The sequence below is a fragment of the Blennius ocellaris genome (assembly GCF_963422515.1).
Source record: "Blennius ocellaris genome assembly, chromosome: 3".
Lineage (NCBI taxonomy): Eukaryota > Metazoa > Chordata > Actinopteri > Blenniiformes > Blenniidae > Blennius > Blennius ocellaris.
The window spans coordinates 4,815,958-4,827,071 of record NC_137652.1 but is presented as its reverse complement, the minus strand read 5'-3'; the positions used below and the strand labels follow the sequence as shown (position 1 = coordinate 4,827,071).

The 11,114-nt window shown below is 43.0% G+C and overlaps 1 protein-coding gene across 4 annotated transcripts in view; it reads right to left on the bottom strand.

Moving 5' to 3' along the window:
* LOC308128664 (protein sidekick-1-like) overlaps nucleotides 1–11,114 on the bottom strand; it is a gene marked incomplete at its 5' end in the record, with an annotated part of 285,540 nt that overhangs the window by 18,992 nt on the left and 255,434 nt on the right. For all 4 annotated transcript variants that reach the window (XM_080494304.1, XM_080494305.1, XM_080494306.1 and 1 more), the window contains 3 exons: nucleotides 102–172; nucleotides 327–430; nucleotides 5,531–5,732. In XM_080494304.1, the coding sequence (XP_080350430.1) occupies nucleotides 102–172; nucleotides 327–430; nucleotides 5,531–5,732 (377 nt within the window). The remainder of the gene's footprint in view (nucleotides 1–101; nucleotides 173–326; nucleotides 431–5,530; nucleotides 5,733–11,114) is intronic.

Genomic DNA, 11,114 nt, shown 5'->3' with positions numbered 1-11,114 from the left:
GCTGTGTGTTTTATTGTGCGGGTCTGTGTTTACGCACTCGGCGCACATGTTTCCGGGATTGTTGATATGTCTGACAAAATCAAAAATCATCCAAAAAATACCTTCCACTGCACCAGCACTGAGGTAGTTGTTGTCGGCTTTACGGTCAGGATCACTGGGGGCTCGTCCGGCACTGGGAGGAAAACAGAGACGGAGACTTAGTGGAAGAAAGACAGACTCGCCATTCCCGTACAGCTCTACTCTGTAGCGATATCAAAATCAATGTATTCTCCACTCTTCCCCCTTCACTCTCTCCCACGCTCAATCACCGTCCTGCAGTTTCTCACCGTCCTGCAGAGTCGTAGCCGCCTCCGTCTCTTTGCTGAGGACACTGTCTCCTACATCATTGGTGGCCAGCATCCGAAACTTGTAGGATGCGAAGGGCTTCAGCCTGGCGGGACAAATACACAGTTATGCATCCAAACAGGAACACAGCGAGGTATTAAACACATAGTTTGGGATATTTTAAGTGAGGTAAACAATGTACTGGATAGAAGCTGTTTATTTGTGCACGCACGATCAGCCACAAAACGTCTCCCAGTCACTGTCAGTACAGGAAACAGGAAGCGAAGCAAGAAGAAAAATACAGTCGGCCGTAGGAAGCAATCGGTGGTTCTTTGGTCTGTTGTCCTGTTCAGTCTGCAGCTGAAGAAATGATTTGACCCCTGTCTGTTTATACCTTTGAAAACAGCAGCATTTTTTTCTAAAGCTGTAGTCTTTTGTCTAAATTTGTCTTACTTTTATCATTTTCAATTTGGAAATATGCTTTGAAAAACAGACGTTAGCTTCTTCCTAAATAAAAGACGACCCTCCAACATTGACCTGAAGTTGGAAGCAAAGCTCATATTGATGTGAACCATTGGAAAATGATGCTCAAATGTCAAAAAGGATAATAAGTTGTTTGTACAATGTCACCGCATTAGAAGATGTTTTTGGGGGTGGGGAGTTGTTATATTGCTACTCGACGTGCCAGTTTATAAAGAGTAATGTGTGTTTTGTTTTTTTCTTCCTGTCTTTAGTCAAGAAACGAGAAAGATAACGTGCTTTAAATTCTCCTTGTTGTTCCTAAAAAAAAACCCACAAAACAACCAAATGTAAGTCTTTCAAATGTGAGTGAAGCTTCGGAATCCATTGAGAAAAAAGTGTAATTTTGACAGGAAAGTATGTGGTGAAAGGACAGCAGCTGGTTTTTGCCAATAGATTTTTTTTTTTTTGTAATTATGAAGCAGCTTAAAGTGCAGTTCATTTTGAGAAATAGGTCTCTGACAACAACGTAAAGCGATGAAAAACTCAGTCTGCTGCTGGAAGCTACTGGCAGTGGCACCGTACACAACAGCCTTTCCATCATCACTCCAGGAGTTTTGGACTCCTGGACTTTGATCTGTCGTCGTTCGTAGTTCCCAGCTCGCGATCGACACTTTACAGCGCTTCAAATTTGACTTAAACTGTATAGAATGTGCCGGAAAAAAAAGAAGAAAGTTTGATCTGACAACTAGTTTTTCAAGGTGAGGCATCAGTATTGTGATAAAAGCTGAAACAAGTTCCTAAAGCGAATAATTTATTAGAATGTAATTACAGACCTCAATCACAGATTTAAAGTGAGAATAACATTATAATTTTTTTTTTAATTCCTGCTCAAGGTCGCTCAATAAAACCCATTTGGTGTATCTTTGACACGGTTCACATGCTAATAAAACACCAGTCTTTTCAAGGTTTGAACTTGAAAAGAAGCATTTTCCTCACTTTTTCGAACCCATGCAAACAAGGACTTTGTCTTCAACAAACTAAAAACGACTGCACAAAACCACGAGCGGTGAAAAAGTGTGCTGAGTGTCTTTGACACTTATGGGTATAACTTTTCTTTTAAAACCACCTTCTCCTTGACTCTCAGACATGTTTTGCTCTCTCAGTGGCCTTGGAAGACCAGGCGGGGTCTTGAATAATGATCACCTTGCACCTCTCTTAATTGTCGTTGCTGCCAAAGTATTTTTTTATTGCTATACTACCACAACATCTGCATTTCTCCTCTGTCCAAGGTGAGTGCATTAATAAGCGCAGAATAACAATTTACATCAGTCATTTGGAAAACAATTTTTCTCTGGAGCCGCTTTGTGTCTGTCTAACGAACGAGCGCACGAACACACACACACACACACACACACACACACACACACACACACACACACACACACACACACACACACACACACACACACACACACACACACACACACACACACACACACACACACACACACACACACACACACACACACACACACACACACGGAGCTGAACAAATGTGCCTTTTAGCATGTCAACCCCTCAAACGAACCCTCGCCTTCACACCGTGGGAAATTGATTCAACTTTACAATGGACGGGTGAAGGAAAAACATTTTTTTTTTTCTGTTTCTACTTGTTATTAGCAGGAGCTAAAAGGAGCAATTTAATAATTTCCAACAAGAACTCATTCCACTCCTGCTCCTACGTCTACCTGCAAGGTCTTTTTCTCGACTTTACTTACAGAGTGCCCGGGAGACTGCAGAGGACCCAGTTAGAAATTCAGCAGGCGACAGGAGAGCTCCTCAAGAGTCTTGTGGTACAATAATGAGCTGGGCTCAATGAGGGACAGGAAAAGGCCCTATGGGGTTGTGGGTATCGTAGGAAGGGCATATCAACCCCCCCCCCCCCCCCCCCAACTGAGATGAGGTGGGGTACCAACGGCACAGGGAGGATGTTAAGGACAATGTTTGACTCTGTGTGTGTGTGTGTACGTGTGTGAGAGACTGGGGATCTCGATGTTGTGGTTTCAAAGACATCTCAGTGGAAAACAACAATTAAGGATAGATAACAAGCAAGTATGAGCGTGAGCATGTGGAGATATGAGCTAATTCCACCATCCGGCGCCATAATGAGAACATTCGGCGTCGCAAACGCGGCCGACAGACGTCATCAAAACAACAACAGCAGCGGCGGCGGCAGCAGCAGCAGCAGCAGCAGCAGCGGCACCATCATCCTGGCAGAGAGACTCTCTCTCCCCCAAGTCAGGCTGGTGCAAACACACTGCGAGAAAAACACTCTTCAGCATCTCAAACGGACCCTCTGATGATAACTCGCCGAGGAGCAGTGACCAATGACACACACGCACGCACGCACGCACACACACACACACACGCACACACAAACAGGTGGAGCATCATGGCGGTCCCGCTGCTTCGGGCTGTCAGTGAAGTTTGGCGCCGACGTCCAGCCCGACCGCTGTCACCTGCTGTCACAATAACAGCCTCGCCGGCGAGACGGAGGGACACAGGAGGAGGGGGAGAGAGGAAGGACGAGCGGCAAGACCGAAGCCCACTGCTTCACAGGATGAGAAGGCAGCGATACTTGAAGGAATAAAAACTCACGCGGGCTTTGAGAGCAATGACTGGTGATTGATGGAGACAAGAGAGGGGAAGGGAGAAGGTGGCGACAAGCAGAAGGATGACAGATGGAAAGTGAAAGTTGCAGTGCAGACAGAAAGCGGACAAACAAACACAAGACTGATGGCAGAGAGTGAACCAGATCAAAAATAAATAAATAAATAAATAAAAAACACAGGTATTTAGAGACAGAAAACAGAGAGAAGCTCCTGCTGCGACTGTGTGATTAGGTGACTGAGATCCTCCCCTTTTCATGCACTAATTATGATTACGCTGCTCTCCCTGGCGCACGTCTTTTCTCTGCACAACAAATCTCTCTCTCTTTTTTTAGCTTCTAAACAAATGAAACTTTTCTCTCTGCGTCCTGGTTTTTTTTTGTTGTTGTCATCGTCGTTTGCTTTGATTGTGCAGCGTCTCGTCTTGCTCCGTCCACTGGTCTCCCAGGGGATGCATAAACACTACAAGATTGTTTCAGATTGCTTTAACTAACTCAAGTCCAACGTGACAAGCTCAACAACATTTCTATTAGGTCTGTGGAACAAAACCAAATCACACTGTCGCTTTCAGTCCTGTTTTGGACTCCGAGCTTATTCCTACTTCCCCTTAACGAACACATGAAGGGCTATTCTATTTATGTATATTCACATATTCAATGTGAAAGCATCTTCAAGTAAAGGGTTTGGGATTTGATTCATATTTTCAGGAGCCAATTGTGCAACATAGAATGACGGTTTGAAGTGTATTTGATGCGGAAATAGTAAATTCAGTTCACATTTTTTTGTTTTAACAGAAAGAGAACAAAACAAATATTGCAATAATAATGAGCAAGTAACCGAAAACCACAAGATAAACAAAAAAATAAGTAAATGGTGAAATGTCTTTGTCATTTCATGGGGTCTTTAGGAACATTTGTTTCTCCACGCAATCTGAGAGTAGTTTCAGTCCACAGTCACGACGGGCCCCGTCAGTCTTGTCCAATAACGCTCCCAAACCCAGTGTATGTGAATGAAAAGCTCTGAGGCTCACGAGCAGCAAAGAAGATGATGAAAGTTTGGCCCTTTCAGACCAGCTGGATCATTCATCCTCCGGGCAGGCGAAAGCACATTAAACTGGATTATTTAACACTTCCTACAAGCGCTCAGCGTGTCATGAGGCACCGTGGTGTCATGCGAGTAATCCAACATCTTCTCCATAAACCACATGAATGGTAAACGCCCTCTGCGTCCCGAGACCTGACCTCGGGGCGAAGCACACTAACAGGTTGGAGCTGTATGCGCGGTGCTGTTGGAGTTTTGTTTGCTTGTGTGGGCGTCTGTCAGTGAGACATCTGCTCCTGCTATTTTCCTGAAGGCTGCGCTGACGGTTTGCCGTTTGCTGCTTCTTGACAGTTGCTGTCTGTCGTCTTTGAGACTGAGTGACCTTTTAAGACAAGCGTTTTATAATAAAATCCCGGCTTGGCGAGACCAAGGGAGCTCTATGGAAGCGGCAGTAAAATATTCAGACTTCGTATTATTCAATTCTATTTTCAGCGACGTTTGAGATAAGTTATTGATTCTAGACACAAGACACTTTATAATGTTATTACTTCAAGCTGGCCTGGTTTTTCATGAGAAAAAGGATGTCCCAATCCTCACGATTGGTATCTGGGGCTGATGCCAGTATATTTTAATGGCCTGGTTGATTAGCATTCAGGCCTTTTTCTCATGTGCTCGGCTGTGTTTGTACACCACAGCCTGCTCATACGACGGTGAGCTGTCCTTCTTATTGCTTGCTGAATATGAAAATGTGTGCATGTGAAGAAAAAAAAAAAAAAAAAAGCTGGTGGCACCTGTGACTGCATCTGTTCTGACACCTGAGTCTTCGTCCATCCGAAAGAGAAGCTGTTACACCTTATTCTGCCTTATTAAGAATAGTCTGACACCCTTTTTGCAAGAACTGATCATTATTTCAAAAGGATGTAGCCCATTCCTTCAACACTGCCCTGCTCCACAAATCGACATTATTCTCTCGACATACTTGACATATTCACCATGTTGCAGCCTCAGAAGCAGCCCTTTCTTTACGTCCGTACCTTTCAGCGGTCCAGGAGGTCACATTGTGTGGGATGTCGGCGCTGTGTACGCTCCAGTCCCCGCCGGGCAGCTCTTTGACCTGCAGAGTGAAGTATCTGAGGGGCGAGGAGCCCGAGCCTCCGGTCACCCAGTGCACGCGGAGGCGGCGAGACTCAACCTCGTCCTGGGGAACGGACAACTTCCTGGGCGGCTGGGGACGCTCTGCGGAGCGGACGGGCAGGTCGCAGGATGTGACATGAAAAGAGGAGACAGGGACGGTCATGTGAAGGGCGTGTGATACAATCACGGGAGCACAGTGGAAAACTAGGCGAGAAATTAAAAAAACAAAACAACAACGACTCCAGATCACTTCAAATTGACTTCACATCTTGATTGATGCGCTGGAATATTTTGTTATTGATGACATTCGGAGGTGGTGTGAAGACAGAGTCACTCATATTCCTGCTGTGAACTAGTCTGGAGTGTGTGTGTGTGTGTGTGTGTGTGTGTGTGTGTGTGTGTGTGTGTGTGTGTGTGTGTGCGTTATGCTGAACTGTGGTGTCCAGGGTGGATCCTGTCTTATCGTCCACTGGGAGTTACATGAAGTGTGCACAGAAGAGGAATGGATGAGAATAACATCCAGTGCCCCTGAGAGTTCTGGTAGAACCGTGGGGACGTCTGCCAGCAGGAGTTAGGGTTTTTTTTTTTTTTTTATCATCTAATGGCTGCACTGATATTTTATTGTTTCCTCATTTGTTTCCATTTGGATTGATTTTGTTATACTCTTGGGCTCTTCCGTCTGGCTTATAAGTAATCATACAACCCTAAACTCTAACCGAAATGGGTGGAGACTAAAAAAAATAATAATTTGTGAAAAGAGTGATGTCATTTCCCCAAGGGCTTAATAAAGTATGATTAGTTTTAGATATTTTTTTTCTCAAGGGGAAGACATTTCTCTGTTCATGTAGAGACATTAGCTGCAGCAATAATGGGATACGTCACACACATACCGAGAGCCAACGACTTCCCCATTCAGCACCAATGTGCCTGAGCAATGAAGTTGTCAAGTAATCTTCAGCGAGTACTGCGGTGCACATTTCACTGTTAGTCCAACTTGATATTACGGTTAATGTGGGACACCTTCGCCACCACATGCAGTGGTCATTCCTGTCATCTGCTTTGTTGCTGTGACGTATTGACAGATCGGTGATGTAGTTTTACTTGTTAAGTCCAAATCATTTATCACTCGTAGAACTGTAGCTGGGTAAAACCTGGCTTCTCCAGTTATGAAGATTAAGATGTTTATCAGGATGTATTTTGTGGTAAACCTAATGTTTATAGAAGGGACTTTGAGAACGCAGTTCAATATTCAATATGTCACTACAAACATGGACTTAAGTTCATTTCTTCTTTGAATAAGCTGCTTTTTTTGTTGCTAAATGCACAACTATTATTTTGGTCTTAGACAATAAGCCACAGATACTTTGTGATACACGTCACAGGCAGCCACTATTTACATCATATGTGGAATGAGAGGAGAGTTGCAGCCGACGCAAACATTTCACTGGAACAAGACATCCAACTGCTGCATCAAAGAACCAATTTCGCAACAGACTGCCAGTGTGTGTGTGTGTGTGTGTGTGTGTGTGTGTGTGTGTGTGTGTGTGTGTCAAATCTATTCAATTACAAGATGAAAGATGACTCTAGGAGTCGGTATCTTTGTATGATTGTGTTCACAGTGGCTGAGTGATTAGTAGACATGCATGCACAAACGCAAACAAAACAACAACAAAAAAAAAACACACAGCTGGGGGCATAACTGTCTAATTTCAGGGACATCAGGTTATCGATTAGGTCGAGAAATAAAAGCATCATCGATTCCTTCTGAAGTTTAATTAATCTGCAGTTATTTTCCCCAACACACACACACACACACACTGACAGGCCCGGCTCCCTTCATTCATCCTTATCACAAGTAATTTGACTCAAATCCGTTTGTCTCCCACTTCCATCGCACATCCCTTGTTCCTTCAAAACTTGACGACTTGCTCCCCTCTCTCTTGTTTTTCCCGATACGATCTCTGTGTCCCTGTCTGTTCTCCTCTTGTTCTGTTCCCCAGTTAAGATCCTGCTCCGATAATAAACTCATAATTGTGGGAACAAGTGCCGACCCTTTCAGAAACGAACTCGCTACACAAGGAATGGGATGAGTGTGGCTGGAGGGAAGCGCTGAACAGAAAAAAAACCTCAGAGATTAATGGACAAAAAGGAAAGACAGAGGGTTGAATTTCCCCCCCACCCCACACACACACACACACACACACACACACACTCGGTCATGTCCATTTTATTATAATTATCAGTGTCCTGGAGATAAACATCAGCGCAAATAAATCACTCTGTATGGCGTCGTGGTTTCCTCGCTCACGTATGGATGTGTGGCCTCTCAGCTACACTCAAAAAGCCAATTTTCTTTTTTCGGGGATTAAGTTGGTCTCTTCAGCCTCATCACAAAGAAATCTCTATTAGGCTGTTTTGTCTCTCTCAATGCAAGAATGGGCCATTATGTTACTGAAGTGGAACAGAGATCCACTGAATTCTATTCTCAAGAAATGCTGATAATGATGCTGCGGATGTTATGATATCTGATCCAATTAAAATGCACTGCACGGGCTGATGGCACTGAACAGAGTATCTCACGTCGAGGTTCGAGGTTTTCGCAGAGAGATATTCGGCCACACGACACGTTTTGATGAGGGGTCTTTTCGTATTCAGTGCTGATGAGACGAACAGGATGCCGCGGCGACTTTAAGCTAAGAGGCACATTTATATTTATGTTTCATTTAAAACTTGTCAGTCATTTTATACGCATGTGATTAAGCTCTATTTTCACACTTTGTTATTTTCGACATTATATGCATTTGTACGTTCCAATGTATTTTTTTTAAATTAATCTTTTAATCAATTAATCAAAAAAACATTGTTCTATTTACTGTTTTCTTCTCCATACATGTTTTATCATGTCATCATGTCATCATTTGAATATTCTGTACTTTCTATTATATCAACACGCATGAAAACTGCTTCAAAACAAAGCTGTTAAACATACGTACATGTCAGGTGCAGCTACAAGAGATAGGAGACATTTTCCTGTCAAAAATAACTACTCTTTCTAAGGTGTATCAAACCTTTTAAAACTAAATAATACCCTACATAACACACGAGGAGCTCAGCTGGGAACCTTATTGCTACTGAAATAGAGGGAGCCGGTGGAGGTGAGCTTATGAAAACACAGACGGCCAAAGAGGCGACATGGTTTTCCGACATTAGCGAGACGCACTGAGGTAGAAAGGACTTTTAGATCGTTTGACGACGAAAATGATGCAGTTGGAGGCATCATCAAAAAGAGATGTTTGATTAAATGTGGGCTTTTGCAGAAAGGACTTGGACATCTTGGTATAAAGGTAAGGGAAACATTTGGACTTGTTGCAATTATGCTGTTATTGTACTGATCAGGCACATTCCAGGTCAACCGTCTCCCCTGAAATAAAAATGGACTTGAATTTCACCTGCGACAAATCTAAAATCGGTGATTTAAAATCTGACCCACTCAGGTTTGACACATGTAGAAATGCAGCGAGGAGCGGAGTGAGCGATTTAAATGTGGTCTATAAAATCTCCAAAACAAACAGATGAATGGGGCCACGTCGTGGTGTCGTGGTTTAAAACTTCAAAATCATGCGCTCGAGGGAATTCCTTGGTTCTAAATGGCCTGTCGAGGTGAAATTGAGTGTGGTTGTGTGTCAGTCTGTCTTTGTCCCGTTGATGTACTGGCGAGTGTTTGGCCCTGCCTCATCCATTGTCTCGTGGATGAGGCGATTTTGAAGATTGATGGATGAATATGAGTGAGAAGTCTAAAAGAAGATTCATGTGATCTCCTGGTGTTCATACAAACCCTCAGTAGCCTCATCTTCAGCGTGAAATTGCGGTTTGGTTTAAGTCTGACAATGACCTCCGCGTGTCGGCTCGAGAAAGAAAAGCACTCATTTCTGAGATATCCTTTAACTGCTATAAATACGACTTTGTTTTTTTTTTAATACCGGCTTTTAAGACATTTGTGTAGCCTTGTGAAAGAACAGTGGACCCCAGACGGAGCCTTGGGGAACACCCGAGATCAGTGGGGCGACAAGAGGTGAAACATTTTACTCAACCGTCGAAATGATATGTGATGTATAGATCTGTTTACACGCACCACGTAATACCAAGCACAGTTTTAGAAGAGGATTGAGTAACAAAACCACTAATATAATATGTAGATGTGCACGTGCTGCCGAACACAAAATATTGTGTTCTGATGAAACTAATATGTGCATTTTCTTTGTCAGAGAATTATCTGTCCATAGAAAAAGAACTGTGATGCATATAAAATGATCTTGGTAATAAAAAAAAAAAAAAAAAAAAAGTCATGATCCACATTTATCTCATTATCACACTGTGAATTTGTAGCTTGGCAGACTATTTTATCAGAACTTCTGCTTATAAATCACGAACTTTAGTAAAACAATTTGCATTTTTAAATTAATCACGGTACTTGAATACATATTTTAATATTCTGAATCCCCCCTTGTTTCATTTTAATTAACCAGCTATCCTGGTGTGACATTTGGTCCCTTTTCATCCTGGTTTTTTTGCTCATCCGCACCGAGTATATTGAGTTTAATCTCTTACGCTTCAGCAGGCTGAACAATAAATTGACGTGGTCACAGACAGGCCAAACTCCATCCCGCCTCTTTCGAGGAAAAAAGATGTTAAGTTGTCAGCTCATTTAGCAGGTCACGTTGTGCGATTTAGCTTGTTCTGTCCTGTTAAGTCCTCATTCTCGTTGCCTTGTCTCCGTTTTGGGGGAAACGTATATAAAATATACGCTGCACCAGATTCTTCTCATGTTTCTTTAATCTGACTTCAAACCAGCAGTTTTTTTTCCCCACTAAAAATGGATTAAAGACAGAAGAACCATGATTGTTTTAATTTTAGCCGTATATCTATGATTGCATGATCTCCACTGCAGAGAAGGAGCGTCCAACTTCTCACAATTTGGTTGCGTCTGCTTCTCTTGTACATCGCCAAGGGCCACGTCTGCCCTGTGTTATCTGTTATTCGGTTCAAAAGAACTTTCAATAGTGTAGTTTACAATCAGCCCTCTGCTACCCAGTGCAAAGAATAAACACGTCACCCTCAGGTGTCGGCCTGGTCGGAGAAGGATTCCAACACTTTTCTTGTCCTGATCCTGCTCAGTAAGAACAGATGTAAAATATAAAAGTGGACCGATATTAAAGTAAGAGGGTTTCTGAATCCTTTGGCTTCTGCATTTTGAATGAGCCAAAGACATGAAAGCGACTGACTGAAACCAGAAGAAAAAGTGGTGCGCAAGTCTAGACAAGATGAGATAAAAGCATCACGACCTCCGAATCTGAGCGGGATAAAACCTTGACTTTTTACTTGTTTCCAAATTGGAGGGGAAAAAAAGAAGGAAGCGCGTGACTCACTGGCTTTTACCTGTTTAATAGTCAAGTCACTGCAATGAGAACAAGAAAACCCCATCCT